This window comes from Megalops cyprinoides, chromosome 18 (genome assembly GCF_013368585.1).
Source record: "Megalops cyprinoides isolate fMegCyp1 chromosome 18, fMegCyp1.pri, whole genome shotgun sequence".
Classification (NCBI taxonomy): Eukaryota; Metazoa; Chordata; class Actinopteri; order Elopiformes; family Megalopidae; genus Megalops; species Megalops cyprinoides.
In genome coordinates, this window is record NC_050600.1 from 8129353 (window position 1) to 8149400 (window position 20048).

At 46.6% G+C, this 20048-nt stretch overlaps 3 protein-coding genes across 3 annotated transcripts in view; 2 read left to right on the forward strand and 1 right to left on the reverse strand.

Annotated features, from left to right (window-relative positions):
• Positions 1-430: 430 nt before the first annotated feature.
• zcchc4 (zinc finger, CCHC domain containing 4) lies at positions 431-12092 on the reverse strand. The gene is made up of 13 exons (XM_036550741.1): positions 11912-12092; positions 10683-10801; positions 10506-10588; positions 9559-9837; positions 9011-9091; positions 4176-4248; positions 3949-4099; positions 3416-3516; positions 2852-2973; positions 2434-2509; positions 1969-2020; positions 1227-1368; positions 431-626 (listed from the first exon to the last, which is right to left on the reverse strand). The coding sequence occupies exons 1-13, from the start codon at positions 12024-12026 to the stop codon at positions 509-511; spliced, it is 1512 nt and encodes a 503-aa protein (XP_036406634.1). The 5' UTR covers positions 12027-12092; the 3' UTR covers positions 431-508.
• On the forward strand, positions 5289-8957 carry si:dkey-219e21.4 (tripartite motif-containing protein 14). The gene is made up of 6 exons (XM_036550742.1): positions 5289-5710; positions 6031-6126; positions 6805-7035; positions 7396-7415; positions 7662-7795; positions 7984-8957. Exons 1-6 carry the CDS (start codon positions 5336-5338, stop codon positions 8577-8579), a joined length of 1452 nt encoding a protein of 483 aa, XP_036406635.1. The 5' UTR covers positions 5289-5335; the 3' UTR covers positions 8580-8957.
• A 1391-nt stretch (positions 12093-13483) lies between the features above and the next one.
• Positions 13484-20048, forward strand: part of ablim2 (actin binding LIM protein family, member 2) — a 75759-nt gene continuing 69194 nt past the window's right edge. The window contains exon 1 of the mRNA XM_036551404.1: positions 13484-13774. Coding sequence (XP_036407297.1) covers positions 13765-13774 — 10 coding nt within the window. The 5' untranslated portion in view covers positions 13484-13764. The remainder of the gene's footprint in view (positions 13775-20048) is intronic.

Genomic DNA, 20048 nt, shown 5'->3' on the forward strand with positions numbered 1-20048 from the left:
TTGTATTAGATTCAGTACTTACACATGCACTGACTATGTCTAGGGTGTTATGTAATTTCCCCCTCGTTGTTTGTTCAAACGACATTCTTTGGAAAGTCATGAGTTGCAGTGCTCACACAGAATGCTTAAGTTCTTCTGATGGAAAACAGCAGTGAAACTATTCCCTCGTCCTTGAACCTGACTTCCATAGCATTCCTCCCAGGAATTTTTTTTTTTGGTTTTGTTTTGTTTTTGTTGTTCTTCCAACAAAAATTAAATGATCAGTTTTCACCATAACAGGGAACAAATATCTTTTGGCGATTCATGTGTTTTTGTCTTTGCGTGTTTTTGTGTTTGTGTGCTTTGAAAAGACCACGCTTGTGGCCTAAGTGTGAATACTGAAGATGCATTCCAGCGAAACTCTTTGAAACAGGAAAGGCAACATTTCTATGCGAAAAAGGAAACCTGTATTTAGCATACTTCAAAATGTACATATACATAAAAACATGCACTCCGCAGAGCGGGGAGGTCACGTGACTCTGCGTTTCTTTGATCCCCGAGCGGTGGATTTCCTGTTCCTGGCTCTGGTCCTGCCAGCGGTCTGTTTGGACAGGTCTGTACCCCGTCCCTTCCCTGCAGCGTGACCTCTGTGTCGAGAGACAAAAATCAAGTTCAGACAAAGATGCCGCACAGACACCACACACAAACAGAGCCGGCATTCATGCGAGCGCTCCCGAGCAAAAAGACACATGCATAACAGATCCTGCTGCCAACTACAGACTGCATTTCTGTGCCCTGGCTGGGTCAGTGATGTACCCTAGGACTGGTTCATGCAGGTGTTATTGGTAAAATTTAAATTTCATACTGTTGTCACATATGATTGCATGAAGGGAATAGCACTGCCTGCCTTTGTAACCTGAAGATCAGACTGGCAGGTGAGACAGGAGGGAACGATGGAAAAAAGTGCACAGGAAATCAACACTGCATGAGAGAAATACATGCACACTGTGAGTGCATGTGTGTCCGAGAATAAATGTGTATGTGTGTGTGAGTGTGCGTGTGTGATTACACGTGTGTTCCATGTGAATGTGTGAGTGCAAGTGTATGAGTGTGAATGCATGTGAATGTGTGAGTATATGCGTGAGTATATGTGCATCCGTGTGTGTGTGTGTGTGTGTGTGTGTGTGTGTGTGTGTGTGTGTGTGTGTGACCACAGGCATATGATCGGGCGAGCGTGCACTCCCTGCCTGATCTTGCCGTGCTTGGTGCTGTGGGGACATGCCCTGCGCTTGTGCTCCTGGCTGCCACAGCTGAAGCAGCCGGCCTGGCTCCTCCCACAGGGGTGATCAGGCAGGGCACAGCGCTCACAGACAGGACAGTGGAGCCAGGCTGGGGAGGCGGGGGGGTGGAGAGAGAGGGAGAGTCATTGCATCCATTCACACACCACAACAGCTGTCAATCAAACACAGTCCTGGAAAAGTGCCATATGAAATACAGGTCACCGTGTATTGTATTTTATGAAAGGGTGACAACATGCTCTAGATGTTATGGGAAATTGATCTGTGACCAGCATGCTGCGGGTTCTAATCCTACACCTGATGCTCTTGTTGTACCTTTGAACAAATAATTAACCTTAGGTGCTTCAGTGTATCATCCATCTGAATACATGGAAAAGAGGTAAATACTGATGCTACGAATTTTGTCCTACGTAAGCATCTGAGGCAAATAATAGTGATACTGATAATAACAATAACCTCACGTGCTTAAGTGAATCATCCATCTGACTACTTGGAAAAGAGGTAAATATTAAAGCTATGGAAGTTGTCCTATGTGAGCATCTGAGGCAAATCATAGTGATATTGAAAATAATAATACATACATACTTCTCTCAGAGGCAGAGAGCATCCTGAAGCTGATTAGTAACTACTATGATTGCAAACACATTTGCTTAATGCAGGAGTTAAAGAAGCTGATGAAAGTCGCACTCACATGGCTTCACACACTTCTCACACAGCTCGCAGTGTCTCCACTCCCGCCCGTCCTGAAATCAACCACAGACAAATAAATCCCTCCTCCTCAGCAAGGAAAACCACGCCGACGGCTTAGTAAAGGGGGATGGGGCTTCACCTTCACCGACTCCTTCGTGGGTGGAGCTACTATGTGCTATCAATCTCTGACTCGTCTGAGCCAATCAAAAGACTTTGGTTTCCACACACTGCGATTGGGTCAAATCAGCCTGTGGCTGGTAATGATAACAAACAATGCCTCCACCCATTCTGGAGCTCATGAAGGAAGTCACTCATCAAAACTACTGGCAAGTGCTTGTGATGGAAGCTGCCCTAGATAAGATGCTGCTAAATGAATGTAATGTAATGTAAAACACACCAGGGAGGATTAAATGCTTCAGCTTGAAGGAAGGCCTCGGTCTCGGCCCCCCCTGACTATCGGGCTCACCTTCGATGTGCATGCGTTGCATGCTGAGCAGTGCCTGTTTCCAGAGGACACGTATCTCTCGCACGTCGAGCAGAACCTGAAAATCGGCAGCAAAGCCATTGAGACACGAACCAGGAAACTGTGACAGAGCATTTCAAAAGAAAATCAAGGGAACTTAATTCCACATTCATTCTTCTATAGCTCCCTCTGCAGCAATGTCATTACAAAAAGTGCCATGCTGAAAAAAAATTCAATAGCTGATTGATTATAATTACTCTTTCAGGCTTCAGTGGCTTCCATAATTCAATTCTTTCACATAACAGACATTTCAATTTGAGTCTTTGACTCTGTGAAGTGATAGACTGAAATCTAAGATGCTACCTAGTGCATTAGTCTGAGCGAACTGAGAGAAATAGTGAAATATAACAGCATTGATGACCTGTAGCCCTCATTCTCTGGCAGGACGATGTCCCGTGGACACAGGTTTGTGAAGAGCCGGACAGGGGACTGCTTCCGGCCTGTCTTCCCACGCTTGTAGAGAGGGTGATTGTCATAGTCCACCTGAAGAAGGACAAAGAGTACAGGTGAGGGTGGTCAGTATAGCCAATCACGATGAAAAATACATCTGACAGTCTCTCTGTCTCTCTTTGGTTTTACTGCACTGCACAGCAATAAGGCCAGAACTTAAGACTTCATTATATAACAAACAGAACCATGTCTGGCGCTGGAGATGCATCATTAATGTCAAAGTCCCAATCAGGTTCTTTCAGCCTCACCATCTAATAATCCCCCAGTTTAATACATTAAGTAAAGCTCCACCCCCCTCCGTGCATGGTGAGTGTTCTGGTGCAAAATGCCTGCCAAGCATCACACAGGTGGGTGCTATCCATTAGTTCTGCTGAGCCCCCAATACCACCCCTCTCCCCTCAATGTAGGTGGCTGAAAACCTCAGTCACTAAAGGCTAGAGAAGAGCTAAGATTTTCTTGCAGTCTTGTGGGATACCTGGTAATCCATCATGGAGAAAGAGGGGAAACATTCCAAGATGCGGGACTCGAAGAAATAGGGAAATATCCAGATCATGGGCATCTCCTGACTGCTGTTCTCTAGAACAATCAGGAAACAGAAAACCTTGTTAAGAACATAGCAATAACCAGTGTAATTTACAACTGAATAATTATTGAGATAATTCAGGGTGGGGTTACTGCTCAAGAGCAACAGCAACAGGTTCAGACGCAGGACTTAATCATTGTGCTTAGTCTGATACCCAAACATTATGCTACACACATACTAAGACACACGTGCCTAGAGGCTCAAAGATTTTTTGTGCATACAGACAAAATTCTTTCATGGGCGGCCTTACATAGGCTGTGATTCACAGCCTGAACCCTAAATGGGACTCTATGGCTTGTTCCAGAAAGGCACTTTGCCCTGATTGCTCCAGTACTATTCCATGCAGCACCGATGTGTGTCAGGTTGCGTCCACTTAGGACTGCCAACACATCCACACCATGGGACTGCTGCTCCGTGAAACTGACCTGGGGTCTGCAGAGACCTCCACGTGTCCGAGATTCGGGAGAAGCTGCGAGCCAGCGGCTTCACCAGACCTCCGAAAGGAGGGTCCGTCACCATGACAACCTTCTCCCCGTTGTCCTGGCGCAGAAAGGCTTTATAAACTGCTTCTGCTGGCTGAAGGAAAAGGAAACGCGCTGAAGCTTCTGAGAACCCTGACGGAACCGCAACTGAAGCCGGTACAGACTCTTACCTCTCCGTTAAAGAAGTGATGGTTAAACATGTTATAGTGGCAGAACTCATCCTCACTATAAAATTGAGAGTACCTGTAAGTAAACAAAACAGGGATGAGGTTGCAGAGTGTCCATACATTTTCCCTTCTCTTTGTACTTGTCAGATATACTTTGAGATCATTAAAGCTGCAACTGGTTAAAACATCATTTTCACACATTTTTGCTATGCTGCAGCAATATCCCGTAGCTGCAACATTAAAGCAACACAGTGGAAAAGTCCTGCGTTAACCTGGCTGGGAGGGGCCAAAAAAAAAAAATCTAGCCTGCGAGGGAAGAGAGGGTGATTGACAGCTTTGATGGAAACAGTTGGCGTGGAAGGCTGAACATATCTGCAGAGAATTTACCCAGGGAGGGACAGGCCTTAGCACGCCGCTGCTGCCACGCTATCCGAGCCGCACCTTGCCTGCATTCCAGTCTTACAGCGCAGAGCCAGACGCAGACGGACAGGACCAGCGCAGCTGCAGCGCGGTGAGTACCCGGCACTCGGCGCTCACTCTGCGCATGTTAACGGCACAAAGACACCAACTGAAATGTAGAGGAGATTCAAAGCTTTACGGGCAGAGGGCTGTGCGCCCAGCAAACCCCATAATCAATGGGGTTTCTTAACCTCCATTTTGGACTTTGATCCAGAGTAGTGCTAGGGCAAGATTTAGCAGGACAGGACATCTGGGTCTCGGTCATTAGGGAGTACTCCCCCTGCACATGCACCTGGCTGTGACCGTTTTTAAGAGCTCTCCTTCTGAGGTCATGCCGAGTTCTCAGCACGGTGAGCTGAAGCAAGCCAGAATGAATCCATGGAGAAACAGTGGGGGCAGAACTAACTCCAGACGAGCAGCAGAATCCATCAAAGCTACAGCAGAATGTTCCTAAAGTTTCCTGCAGCTTCCTGGGCTGCATGTCTGCGACCACTAAACTAGAGGAACTGGTTCCCTTCCATCGCAAAAACACCTGTGCACGCCGTCAGGCACAACCGCAATGAAACGAGAGAGCTGTTTCTTTCCTAACTTGCCTAATTCTCTAAGCCATAAATCTATGAATTGACCTGGGAATGCTTTGGAGAGTCTGGGGTTTTACGGTGGTATAATGTGTGACACCATGTTGACGTCTATTCAAGCCCAGCATGGCTGGTAATTACGAGAGAGTACCTGTGTGTCTGCTGAGAACCAACAGCAGCAGCAATATTAAGAGCTCATCTTCATGCATTAGATCCAGCAGGCATGTTATAACAGGGAGCACTGCGTTGATCTGGTTACAGTTTTTGCCAATGGCGGAGAACGAGAAAGCGATCGCCACCGCACAGATGCCGGTTACGGTAGGGGACGTCGTTGCGTCATCGTGCCACAGCACGGCGCCCCCTGCTGTCTCCGTCAGTGACCAGCAGGACAGCCCTCGCAGCTCTACTCCTCAGGACTTCACAGCGGAGCAGACCACCCAGCCGTACCCACGCTCCCCCAGGCTGGTCCGAAAAGCGAATCAGACAGCCAGGCCCTCGGCGGTACAGCACTTCTTCGTTCACCTCAACACAAGACAGCACACTTCACCTCAGACATGTGCCTCTCATACACCTAATGTCTTACACACTTAATAGTCTCCCAAAGTCAGAGATTATGATCTACACGCTTCTGCATAGCTTCATGAGTCCTGTTTGTTAATGAAATGCAAATACTGACCCTGAATGAGTTCCTGTTCGTGGTTTGTGAATGAATTGCGTTGCCCTGAATGGACCCCTGTTTTTATGAATGAAGCACTCTGCTTTGAGGAGGATCCTGTTTTTAGTTTTTATTCAGACTTATGGTCCCTTTGATATAACTGCAGGAAGTGCTGTCCAGGCTCCTGGAAGAGCTGCAGGCAGAAAGATCTAGAACGGAGGCCCATTTACAGTCTCTGAAGAAAAGGAGTACTGACCTGTCGGTGAGTGGAAGGCTGACACCTAGTGGTCAGACCGATGTCAACGCACTAATCTTAGTGGATTTACGAGAGCACTGATGAATCTATAGCATGAATGGACGGAGGCAACAACGCTCGAGCTTCCACCACCCAAATCTAGAACATTCCACTCCATTTAGAATTAGAAATGTCAGCACTACACGTATTGACTGCTTGGGGTGACAGTGTAGCATAGCGGTAAGGACCAGGGCTTGTAACTGAAAGGTTGTTGGTTCAATTCCCCACCGGGGCACTGCTGCTGTACCCTTGGGCAAAGTACTTAACCCATAATTGCCTCATTAAATTACCAGCTGTATAACTGGACAAAACTGTTACCTATGCAAGTCGCTCTGGATAACAGCATCTGCTAAATAACAATAATGCAATGTATTGCAATTCTTTGTACTGGAAGTGTCTTAGTCTGGGTGCTTAATTACAGCTTAAAGAAATGCACACACAGCAGCTACCGAGGACAAAAGCTGGGGTGGGATTGTTTTGAAAGTTGCTGTCCTGGCTTTTCAATAGGCTCTAGAACACCTTGTGGTCTATGGTTCCAGCTATGTACATGAGCCACAGGTTAAGCAATGCGAGAGCTACAGCTAGCTCTGACGCAACGCAGCATCCGTGCGAGACTTATGACCTCCGTCTCCCTGCCGGTGCCAGAGCATCGCAGAGGCCATGAAGCAGCAGATCGGCGAGAGGTTCGAGAGCATGCGGCAAGCCCTGCAGAAGGACGAGCAGGAGGTTCTGGACTCGGTGGAGCAGGACCGCAGAGAGACCGCCGGCCGGCTCAACCGCGTCCTGAAGGACTGGACCCAGCACCTGAACCAGGTCCAGAAGAACATCACCAGCACAAAGAGAGCTCTGGAGCAGTCCGGGAAGGAGGGAGTCACGGTATATTACGCACACAGACACCAACACTGGATCACTATGTTTCAGAGGGGGCTGTGGCACAGTATGCACACAGACACCAACACTGGATCACTGTTTTTCCAGCACAAATTCGTTGCGGGTTAGGCTCAGGTTATGTTCACCCTGAAGACTTTAGCTGCACCTTTCCCTAAACTTGACTTTGGGAATAGACAAGGGATGGGGGGGTCAGGGGGTACTGTATGGCAGTGTTTCCAACTGGTGGTACTGGTCCTGGTGACCCACTCTGTCTGATCGCTTCTTTGAGTTCAAAGCTGAATGTAAGTCTGGAAAATGAGACACAGGCCTCTACCGCATCATAATTCTTTTTTTTCCCTATTTCAGGATTACACTGGGGATCTAAGGTACCGTCAACTTTTCATTCTCATGCTCTGGAAAACATAAGATTCAATATTCAGAAAAGCCAAGTGCATTGCCCTTCAAACACTCTCTTAGAGGCTGAGACTGAAGTCACGCAATTGAACATTTGCAACTTATTTGGAAAAATACATCAGCATAATTATGTTACATCTAGTGCAACGGGGTACAGTCAGCTACTTAAAGTGTTAAAGCATGTCTGACATGGAAATTCGTGCAAATAACTTTTCCAGCTGTCACAAAAAGGAGGGCGCAGCTGAGGAGGAGATCAAAATGAATGAGGACAGATTTCAGAGGCTGCTGAAACTACTGCGCAACATTTCAAAGGATCTGCAGGCACAGCTGCAGAGAAAGACCTTCCTGCTGGGTAACTGCCTCGCTGTTCCTCTTAACTCGCTTTGAATCGGATCAAATTCATGCGCAAATTACTACACACCACATGCATCTGGAGCTTGTATTTAATGTCGTCACTGCGCATGGTGATGAGTGTTTTTTATGTGAATGGCCGCTATTCTTTAAAAACAGCTGGCTTCCATATGCGGCGTTCTGTTGCAGATTCCTTGGGGGTGCAAATCGACAAACAGACGTCTCACAGACAGATCGCGGTGGCGGGAGACGGGAGGGGGATGTGCCTCTCCTCCGAGCCCCAGCCTGCGCCAGAGCTCCCCCTGCAGTTTGAGAGGGTGTACTGCGCACTGGGCTCGGTTGCCGTGGTGACGGGGAGGCACTACTGGGAGGTGGACGTGCGGGGCTGCTCGGCGTGGGCCGTGGGAGCCACCTACGGGTGCATCGAGCGGAAGGGGAAGGAGAAGGGCGCCAAGCTGGGGCGGAACCGGCACTCGTGGTGCGTGGAGCTGCACGACGGCCGCCTCTCCGCCTGGCACAACGACCGCCACGTAGCCTGCCGCGCCGGCGGGCACGGGCCGCCGCGCAAGGTGGGCGTTCTGCTGGACTACCAGCGGGGCCGCCTGGCCTTCTACGACGCCCGCAGCATGAAGCTGCTGCAGGAGTTCAGCGCCGCCCTCACGCCCGTGTTCGACAGGATGCACCACCAGTTCACGGCGCCCGTCCTCCCCGCCTTCCGCTTCTTCAAACCCCAGAGCAGGCAGCTCGGGCCGGACAGGATGGAAATCTGCGACTTACGAGTTTAAAGGGCTTGTGCATTCAAAATGCTCACCTTTCCGAGATCTTTCTCAATGCAGTGTACTCACACCCTGTTGGTCCCATGCACAAATATAAAGTATCCAATCTTAGGCAGACAGCAGAGGGGCTTTGATATACTATGCATTATGCCTGTCTTTCATTCAACTTTATCAGACGCAATTTGTTATTTCTCTTTTTAAGTTGCTGCTAAATGTCAAAATGTAAATGTAGTTAGGGGAGGTTCCTCGGGGTTGATCTTGTAATGTATTAACACACACAATCTGTAACATATTCAGTTATTTGCTCTGTCTTACAGTAACTGGTGTACTTGTACATCATAATCATTTATTTACTCTGTACAATAAAGTACCCTTGATCCTGTTTGAACTCTGTGACATCTCGCAAATAGAAATTCTGGCAGTCTGTTCAATAAGAGTACCTGAAATCAATGTCCAGAAGGAGGCTCTTCATGGATTTATTCTGGCCTTCCACATTCCTTATTTTGATCAGCTCATGGAGTCTGGAAGTAAAACATGCAGACAATATATGCTCAATCAAACACAATCAAACACAGCAAGGGAAAGACAGGAAATGGACAAGAACATCTGCATCTCAATAAGTAAACCAACCCTTTTCATATTGTAGTATAGCTTTCCAACCAATCAGGCAACTGGTCAGGAAAGAGGATAACCACCTTGGGAACGTGTAGAAAGTCCCCATTCATAGGTTAGAACAAAAATCACATGACATGACTCCATAAACCTGGAGAAATAAAGTGGTGAACTGGCAGAAGCACAGGTGTATCGACGTTTTCTGTTCAGATTAAACCGGGTGCATAAATGCATGCTGCATGCAAACCAGGCACTGCACCGTCTGTGCATTGCATAACATACTGCCATTTACTAGCGAAGGTACGGTACATAATGTAATGATGTAATATATGTAATGTTATGTATGTATAACAGTACAGCTTAAAAAGCCACCCACCGTGGAGTCCCAACACAGAGCACCTTCTTGAAGCCCATGCTGGACAGCAAATCCAACAGGAAGTGGCAGCTGCGGTCAGCGAACAGGTACTGAGCGTTGCTCTTCTTATTCTCCAGAGGGCAGAGCAGCAGGCTGGGCCTCCTCAGTCGGGCCACTGTGACGTCATCAGAGAGCGCCTTGTGAGCTGCATGCTCGGGCCAGTCTGCAGGGAGCAGCAGGAGCTGGCACTCTTGACAGAACTTTCTTTGGTCCAAGGGCAGAGATACAAACTCTCTGAACCTGATTCAAAGACGGAAAAAAACTATGCTGTGGTGAGCAAGAACGTCTCCAGATGAAGTTGTTCATTTGTGTATTATTCAAGACACAAAAACGTATATGCTTTTTTTCTATTACTTCAGGCATCCTTCATCCATTAAGCGGTACACCTCACCGAACAACTGCTTGGAAACACAGAATCTGGGATATATCTAGGAAACAACGGAATCCTGTTTGGGAAAACTGATAACTTTCTGATATTGCTGCTAACAAAAGCAAGACATTTTACTTCTTCTTACATTGGATTTGAGTCCCCTGGTGGAAGAGAACACTTTAATGAATGAGGTGTGTTTCTCTCAGTTTATATTCCTGAATGGAAGCCCAACACATGGGTTGCTAACAGTACTGAACATAATCCTGCTGACCCTTGTCCAGTTCTCCATTTTAGGTTCAGGACAGCAAGTGATATTAGAGCACTACACTCTGTATACCCTTAAGCTCTTGTTTAAAGGGGTGGGTTCATATCCCCTGGAGTACACAGGTATTTCAGCATTTGATAAAGACTGAATATTCAATTACTGCAGTATTTGACTATTTAAATTTGACAACATTAAAAATCGATTACTTGGATAACAGTGGTCACAACCACAGAGCAGTTTCTGCTTGTGTCTGTGAGGATATCCCCATCTTACCTCAAGCAGTACTCCTGATGAGAGAAAGGAGGCTGCCTCAGCTGGTTTTCCTTTTCTCTTGCCAGCAGCCTGGCCTGGGACACCTACAGAGCAAGCAGAGATTTCCGTCACACAGGCAGAATCGCAGGCCAATCTCGGCCACCTTGCTGATGTAACGGTGCCAGCTGAACGCCCCACCTTCTCGTCCTCCCACTGAAAGAAGCTGCAGTCTCTCCGGTCTCTGCAAGCCGAGCAGGCAAAAAATCTCCGGCCTCGCTCCTCCGCTCGGCACACCTTCTCAAATAACAGCGTGGGCCCTGAGAGCAAAGAACACGCACACTTACCAAAGCAGAAATATCGTTTGGCATCCACTTCCACTTCATTAAAATGGACAGAAAAGTGTCCATCCTACATACTAATACATATTTCAAGTGCAGTAGCTATCTCTACACACAGCAGTTTCTAAATACACACCATGCTTGTGTAACATGTAATATCTCGTTAACAGACCAACAGCAAAGGCTAGCTAGCTATCCAATCAAAGTGTTTTGTCTTAGTTCTCTGTTACAGAAATGGGTTGTTTGCTCTAAAAGAAAATACGAGTAAATCTATATGATTAAGACTTTTCTATATATTAGAGCCCCTTAAACAAATTAGTAATACAAACAGGTATTCAACCTCATTGATTAAGAGTAGATCAAATAACCAACAGCACATTCCATTCACAAATAATTCATAGCAGATTGAAGTCATTCAAGGCCTGGCTCAGTCAAATTAAACTGACTGACAACTCAGCAAGAATGAAGTAGACCGCTAGGGGGGACAAACTTTAAGAAAATACTGGTTTACACCAAGTGCCGTGTAAATTCAGTGGCAATAATACCAGTTTTCATTACAACCAATAAATGTTGTCATTACATTACATTACATGCATATACCAGACGCTTATCCAGAGCGACTTCCATTACAACAGAACATCCAATTCAACAGAACATTCAACAGAAGTATTCAATTTAAACGAGCTACAGTGTCAGACCAGGCTCACAACACTCCCAGACCAGTGTGAGCACAACACTATTCAAGCCCTACCACAAGTTAACTTGTGCTCTCTGACAAAAGTATACTACAATACTAATCTAACAATCTAACAATCTGTGTCCACAGCCGACTCATACGGACATATCACAGATCAGGGTATTTGCGCAGCGCCTAATCTGAAGTGATGCCCCAGAACATGCAGTACTAGCTGTCCTAAATGAAAGACGGGCTAACAAAGGCATCGTTAACAGTAAAAACCGCTGCTAAAACATCTGTCAACAGTGAAGTGTAAAGACATCGTGCTACATAACTAGGTTCTACATGTTCTCAAACGTTTGCAATGCTACTTGGCCGTCAGATTGCCAGCATTCCGCTTTTAATTCACATACCGTGAGGACAACACGGTGCTTTCTTGTCTTCAGCTTCGTCAAGTATAACTTCAATTCCAAAGCTTTCTCCTTCAGATATGTTTAAATCTGCGTCCGTCATTTTATTAGTACGCATGATATGAAAATCTTTACAACATTAAAAGCACGCCTTCACAGTAAGCTGACATGTTGCCATTTCCTTCCCATGAATCGCCTCTAAAACTCTATGGTGTTGTAGGCGTCAATGTCGCGGATAAATGATGTCATATTACACCGACCGTCCGATTCACCATCAAAACAGCAGAACGGGAAAAACATAACTGTTGTGCGAACAAGTGCTTCTTCTTAAGTAACGTTGCTCATGGTTGTCTAATCGCCAGATCTTTGCACAATAATACGGATGCCAATGGTTCAAACCGGGTACAGTGAGATTGAAAAATGGACCTTGGGACTTTTTCCAACCAACACATTCACTTATTGACCGCAAGGGGACGCTAAATTCAAAGTTTGCGCTTTCAGACAGCGTACTGCGTACAGCGTACTGTTACTTCGTCAGTAAGACCAGTTATTTCAGATGTTGGCAAAGCGAGCTGAGAGAGCCTCCAGACTTTTAGTTTGTGTAGTTACTGATGTTTGCTTTAAGGAATGTTCTGCTCGACAGAACAACAGTCAGTGGGCGTGTATGTATAGCAACGTTAGTTATTGTTTCTTGTAGTTATTGTATCTTTCTGGAGGAATGTTCCACGAAAACAGTGTGAGGTCATCACTACATCATCACCATCACTCATGAGACGTGGCTAAGTAATACATCAGGCAAATAACAGGGGACCATTTGGGGCTGTATTGTTTTTGGGCTCAGTATCTATATCCGGTGCTGCTAATGATTTGGTCTGCACCACCCATTTACTAGCTGAAAAATCAGATCCAAACATGAGATTATTTGCATAGTTGATGCATCAGTCAAGGATAGCGTGTATATCTTACATTCCACACAATGACCCTATACAGGCAAATATTTACCCAGTAAATTCACTGCTTATCTTGTCTTACCCAGGACTAAAACCTGCACCCTTCTGGTGTAGGAGTCTGGTTCCCCAAGAATTAAGCATGACCCGCCACAAAACGCAGTGTTCAAAAACGAAACGAAAATATTTGCACTTTATAGCATCGCTGGCCACAGTTCAACAACGACGTACACATTCATTTAGGCAGATAATATTTTAGCTAGAACGTAAATGGTCGTTTCTTTTGACTTTCTGTTGCAATGCCCAAGGGACGCCACAATGAATTATAGCTTAGCCCATCGATATACTGTATAGCAACGGCTCGTGACACTGTACAGTGCTCACTGTGACTCTGCAGACAATCGGCCATCGCATCCCATGATTTGCAGACAATACATCTTTCTAACCCCGTATGTTTACTTCTCTATTCGTTCATGGAACTTGTAGTCTAAATTTGGAATCACTCGGAGACGTCGCCATGCTTATCCCTCTCAGTGAAAACTACATTTCCCATACACCTTTCGTACAACTGTGCGCAGCAGGGCTGCTATAACCACTATTTATCACCTGGCTCGAGGGATGCTGAGGCAGAGGCGCTAGGAGGGTCACGCGACGTACGCCCACCGCCCACACCCAGCAACCTTGCATTTGGGATAGGGAGTACGCAGCGAAAACGCAAATTGAGCATTTGCACCATCGAGGTTCCCATTAAAATATATCGCTCGGTCACATCATTTTTTTTAATTAATGAGAGTCTTGTGAATCTAAAGCAGGAGCATCATCAATGTGCAGTACATAGCTGGTCCCCTCACGGACACAGCCGAATGTGGATTCCGATATCTCTGAACTGTGACGAACGCGGGTATTGAGATGAGCACCGGTAAGTTTCCTTTAGGTCTCAAAAATATGAAACCTATGGAGCTGTCAGTCTCTGCAATGCCTGTAATGTATTGTGCCGTTAGGAACAACGACACGGTTTAAACGCAGGGAAAATGCGTCTGTGACTGACACTGGCTTTTACTTTATGGAGAGGCGTTGCTGACTTGGACTAATTGTTCCCATGCTGTAAAATGTGCACAGAAATGCTTTATTCTGCCTGAGTAAATGATTTCATCTTGTTGCAATGCAGTCTCCAATTCATTTCAGCTGTGTCTTCAGTGGTAAGGTTTGCAGCCAAAATAGTGGTGTCTGGTGAAGAGAGGTGGTACAACTTCCATTTGTGTTCAGGATATATTTGATAGCATTTAATATACTGCATGCAGTATACTATTCCTGCTACATGCTCCATTCTTTGTGGAACTAATCAGACAAAAACGATTGGTGTGTATTCATGCTTCAGTAGAACTGTCCAGAAATGGAAGGACTTGCGGGATTTCTTTAGATACTGATGGAGCAGTTTGCAGGTGTTGTCAGCATGAAACATAAGACAGGATCCTACATTGCAAGTGGTCTAATTAAGTAGGCAGTCTGTACTCTACAGACCGAAGCATTTCATGTACCAGGTAGATGAATCATAAAAATTGATTAAATTTTTTGTGATACAAGGTGAGAATCATGAGGTTTCACCGTTAAAGCAGTCCCCAGAAAGTCTCCCTGACCCATGGGAATGGGAAAGATAATCACATTCTGTCTCTCCGGTGCCTTTCCTAACGAGCAAGCGCAGAGGTGATTCTGTTTTTGTGAGGAGTGTGCCAAAGACAGTGGTGATTCATGGTGGAAAATTCACACCCACACGTTAACCTGTCGCAGCTGTGGTCCACATGATGAGGTCAGTCTGGCGGCGTGAGCACAGTAAACAGAATCAGGTGTGCTCGAGATTCGACTGGTGGATATTAATGAACGTCAGTCGTAAACGCTAACGGGCAAACTGAAAGAAGTGGATTGCATGGAGGGTTGAGGGTGATGTAGTATGAGCTGTGGTGAGTGAGTAAGTGGCACTGGATTGCACTGCAGGTGAAATACTGGTTGTCTGGTGATTCTCAGTGATTGCTTGCACCTGGCAAGAGTTACTTGGTGGTCCTTCCTTGGTGGTTGATCTGTTCGTTGTTTTGAAACGGTGAGGCTGTGCTTCGTATACCTAATCCTATGAAAGGCCTTCCACAGGCTGTGTTTTAGAGTTTTTTGTAGAGAAGATGCACTTGTGGATCAATGCTACACAGGTGCTGTGCAGACTCGCTGATATTTAAATAATCTGGATGTCTCATCCTATTTTCTAAGCCTGCTACATCCGCTGATCCACACTGATCGGATCAGGTACAGCTCAGTGATCTGTTCAGCCTCTGCCTCTGCTCAGCATTGATCCAAAAACCGACGTACACCCACCATCCACACCCCAGCACCACGCATTACAGTCCCCATCAAACATACCAGCCTGGAATATTCTATATTGTATGTAGTCCGTCCCAAGGCAGTTGTTGTGAATATCATTTGTTTATGTGATAATTCATGAAGGAGGAGTGATTTGTTTAATAGGGTCTCTGTGTTTCCAGAGACATTTAGTACTGACAGGCCTGTGTTGGTCGTGTGAGGTTGCCTATGAGGTGGTGGTGATGTCACTGTTTATATGCAAATAGAATGGCACTCAGGACCCTGAAACACTGGATTTCTGTGCCTCAGTCACTGCCCAGCTGCTGGGTTTCGAACCACAGTCTGAGCAGGCCTGAATCCCACTGATTACTGGGAAGAGAGGGCATCTGAACCCAATCAGTGAGATTAAGAAACTGATCGAGAAGGCATATTTGCATATTTAAATATGCTGGAGGGGGAGGGGCATGGTGAGCGAAGGAGTTGTGTTCATTTCACAATGAAGGTCCAAGTTAATAATATAGTAGCACATTAGGATCTCTGTACCTGTTGGCTGAATGGTGCCATTTCATAGTCATCTATCAGTCTCTTGGTTCATTTTGATGCATCATGTTCATCCTAACTTGGTTGAAATAATGCAGTTAGCAAGTAACTTTGGGGTAGATTAACCCAAGTGGGGAGTTAGGTCTGTAGAGGGTTTAAACCTGTGGATTTAGAACACAGTCCTAAAACAGTTTAAAAGTGTTTTAAAACCGGGGAATACTGTGTTAGATACTGCAGGCAGGCGGAGGTAAGAGAAATATACCCTGCTTCCTAATGCTGTTTTAGGCATTATGTGTTCTCATTGGGTAACTGGCATCTTTCACAGGAGAGATGGGACATGATGGAGCCTTACTTGTAGGCCATTCATCACTGAGTAAATGAACTGTGTCACTTGGCCTGGGGAAGATGCTTGTCCAAACAAGTGGGTACACCTGTAAGAGCCAAAAAGTGAAACAAGGGGAAAGCATCTCCAACCTAATTATAACCTCCTATTTACTGACACCACCTGCCACTCCCTCTCCTGCCAGCTTATTACCAGAAGCTAGCTTTGATTTACCAGCAGGTGTGTGTGTGTGTGTGTGTCTGCATGTTTGCGTGTGTGTGTGTGTGTCTGTGTCTCTGCATGTTTGCGTGAGTGTGTGTGTGTCTCTGCATGTTTGCGCGTGTGTGTGTGTGTGTGTGTGTGTGTGTGTGTGTCTCTGCATGTTTGCGTGAGTGTGTGTGTGTGTGTGTGTGTGTGTGTGTGTGTGTCTGTGTCTCTGCATGTTTGCGTGAGTGTGTGTGTGTGTCTCTGCATGTTTGCGTGTGTGTGTGTGTGTGTGTGTGTGTGTGTGTGTGTGTCTGCATGTTTGCGTGTGTGTGTGTGTGTGTGTCTCTGCATGTTTGCGTGAGTGTGTGTGTGTCTCTGCATGTTTGCGCGTGTGTGTGTGTGTGTGTGTGTGTGTGTCTGTGTCTCTGCATGTTTGCGTGAGTGTGTGTGTGTGTGTGTGTGTGTGTGTGTGTGTGTGTGTGTGTGTCTGTGTCTCTGCATGTTTGCGTGAGTGTGTGTGTGTGTCTGCATGTTTGCGTGTGTGTGTGTGTGTGTGTGTGTGTGTGTGTGTGTGTGTGTGTGTGTCTGTGTCTCTGCATGTTTGCGTGAGTGTGTGTGTGTGTCTCTGCATGTTTGCGTGTGTGTGTGTGTGTGTGTGTGCGTGCGTGTGTGTGTGTGTGTGTCTGCATGTTTGCGCGTGTGTGTGTGTGTCTGTGTCTCTGCATGTTTGCGTGTGTGTGTGTGTGTGTGTGTGTGTGTGTGTGTGTGTGTGTGTGTGTGTGTGTCTGCATGTTTGCGCGTGTGTGTGTGTGTCTGTGTCTCTGCATGTTTGCGTGTGTGTGTGTGTGTGTGTGTGTGTGTGTGTGTGTGTGTGTGTGTGTGTCTGTGTCTCTGCATGTTTGCGTGAGTGTGTGTGTGTGTCTCTGCATGTTTGCGTGTGTGTGTGTGTGTGTGTGTGTGCGTGCGTGCGTGTGTGTGTGTGTGTCTGCATGTTTGCGCGTGTGTGTGTGTGTCTGTGTCTCTGCATGTTTGCGTGTGTGTGTGTGTGTGTGTGTGTGTGTGTGTGTGTGTGTGTGTGTGTGTGTGTGTGTGTCTGCATGTTTGCGCGTGTGTGTGTGTGTCTGTGTCTCTGCATGTTTGCGTGTGTGTGTGTGTGTGTGTGTGTGTGTGTGTGTGTGTGTGTGTGCGTGCGTGCGTGCGTGTGCGGGTGCGCGCCTGAGAGAGACAGAGCTCTGCAGGCAGACAGGAAGGTGGTGGTAGTGAGGGTCTGGTCAACAGACTCCCCAGCCGTTAGCCACATGATAAATAATGAGACACCTCACTTCTGCTAAGCCACACACTCACAAAATGGTAATTAAGTCTGAAATGTGGCGTCACCTTGTGACATTTCCTCCCCTCTTTTCTGTGTTTATGTCTTTCTTCGGACAGAGGAAAGCCACGTGGTGCCCACATAGCCTCACTGATCAAGCATGCAGGCTCACATCGGCACTCTCATTTTCACCGGGTCGGGATCAAAACATCAGCCCGTTGGCAGTTCTTTTGCTTCAGTGCAGCACTCTGTCTCAGCTGCTGCTGAGGCGAAATTAGTTTGTGGGAATGAAATGCACGTTGCTTGAACTAGTTTTTATCAGTCTGTCTGGTGTCAGATCAGCACTAACAAATAGTTCCAAAATAGCTGATCCCAAGTTGTTGATTGCAATCCAAAATGCGCAGACGTCAGTCGCTTGCAAGTATGAAACTGTGACTTGGTAGCAAGCAGAATGTTTATAACAATGGCGTAAATGTGCAGTATGTGTCTGACTGACAGTTTGTAGCACAGGTCCTAACACGTGGCACTGTACGTTTGGAAGACTGCCTATAGCTGCGGAAACCTCTCTGCATTATGGATGCGTTTATTTTTGGTGAGGAAACATTAAGCTTGACGGCTCTTTACACCTAGAGGTATGCTGTAACATCAGGACCGTGAGAGCAGTAATCCAGCTGCAGCACAGAGGTCATCCGGGTAATGGACACATGAATCATAGATTAGCCACTAATGTAGTGGGTGTGTCTGCAGATGACAGGATGAGAGAGAGACCGAAATGTGTGGGTGTGTCTTCCTGTAAGATTGAGCCTTAAAAGATAGCCTCCGCATCTCAGTGACAGCAAGAAGCTGGAATTTTTAGTTATTCCTTTTATGTCATAATCAAAGATGCAGCCATCTGAGATGCCTAGCGGCAGGTCTTGTAAAATATAGTAGAACCACTTACTGCTTAAACCACTCCAAGCTGTCAGAAAGCATATCTCAGGTTGATAGCTTTAGGAACAAGTTTTGTTCTTTTTTATAACAAAAATGTGATGCAGTATCTCATGCGCAAGTAATCTTATTTTCATTTCCATATTTTGTTAAATCATGTGTACTGTCTCACAGACTTTTCTCTGAATTCTTTATGGCATGGAGCTGTGAGAGTTTGTCTGTGTTATGAGAACAGCATAACTGGAATACAGAATATTGTACGGTTTGTTCGCATTGGTTGCACCCATAATATGCTGTGGATTGCATGTCGTCTGCAACTTTGCAGTTTGTGTCTATTTACAATGTCTAAGCTGATACACATTACATTTTAGACTTATTGAAATCATTAGAACTATTTTTATGGAATTTTGTCCTGTAGCCATTCATCTTTCCCATGGTGTCACCTCAGATTGAAACTCTGCTTTGGGTGACACCACTGCTCTATGGTCTTCTTTTACCTGGTACCACTCAGCTGTGCATTTGTTAGAAACAGTCTTATATGTACCTGTAACCTTCAGCCATGCTCTCCGCCTCCAGCTGCTGGAGTGCCATGTGATTACCCAGCATGCAGTGCTGCAGGGGCCAGGAGACCTGTGGCGTGCTGAGCCCTCAGGCTCTGCATGGCCTCTGCATGTCCACCTGCTGACAGGCGTCACACGTGCCCACACGCACGCACGGACGCACGCACGCACACACGCACACACACACACACACACACACACACACAGTGCTACCAAGCACAGAGCACGCGCAGCATCAACCAGATTGAGTGGAGACACTCTGCTGTGTTGCATGCTACCTTCTCTCTTTCGCAGATCTTGGAAAGTGCGCGTACGTAAGACTCCAGTGATCTGACAGGCAACGTGTGAATCAGGAAGAAACGGCACGGTCAGTTCAGGTGTTAGCTTATGGCTCACCAGGGCATTCTTAGCAGCATCTACTGTTAAACTTCCCCCGGCGATAAGACAATTGCTGACATGCAGGTGAGGAAAGTATGCCTTTGCAGGTAATGGAAATCCCAACAGACCTTTGGAGAATCCACTAACAGGCCACAAGAGAGTACCTCATCTAGCTGTCCTGAAAGGTCCAGCTAGAGGGGTGGAGCCGGATGCTATTTACTTTAGCTTTCACACCTACTCCTGTCTTCTGTATCCCATTGTGCCATTTTGCCTCTGAATGTGTGAATGTGAATGAGGAAAATCCGTCCACATGACACCTGTCTCGTTGAGGACTGTCTCACCTGTGTCACCCGTCACTTCGGAGATGTGACAGTGTGCCTCGCCCATCCTCGCCTCGTCCCCTCGTCAGACAGCGGCAGGGGCAACCTGCTCACACCTCAGACCAAAGGCACGTGGCATAGCAGTGATATCAGGTTTCTGTTTGGACAGCCACACCGCGCAGCCCCTGGGGTGATTTCTCACTGCCCCCCCCTCCCCCTCTCAGTCAGCCAGGGCTCTGTCCTCTGCTCACGGTCAAGTGTGCCCGCGTCTCTGCTCGGCGGTG

Bases quoted from the DNA above. Each gene is read 5' to 3' on its own strand.
- si:dkey-219e21.4 (XM_036550742.1), top strand. From the start codon at position 5,336: ATGGCTGGTAATTACGAGAGAGTACCTGTGTGTCTGCTGAGAACCAAC. The intron at 5,711-6,030 runs GTACAGCACTTC...ATATAACTGCAG, and splicing joins AGACAGCCAGGCCCTCGGCG to GAAGTGCTGTCCAGGCTCCT. The intron at 7,796-7,983 runs GTAACTGCCTCG...GTTCTGTTGCAG, and splicing joins GAGAAAGACCTTCCTGCTGG to ATTCCTTGGGGGTGCAAATC.
- zcchc4 (XM_036550741.1), bottom strand. From the start codon at position 12,026: ATGCGTACTAATAAAATGACGGACGCAGATTTAAACATATCTGAAGGA. The intron at 2,021-2,433 runs GTGAGCCCGATA...GGTTGATTTCAG, and splicing joins GCAACGCATGCACATCGAAG to GACGGGCGGGAGTGGAGACA. The intron at 1,369-1,968 runs GTGAGTGCGACT...CCGCCTCCCCAG, and splicing joins TGAGAAGTGTGTGAAGCCAT to CCTGGCTCCACTGTCCTGTC.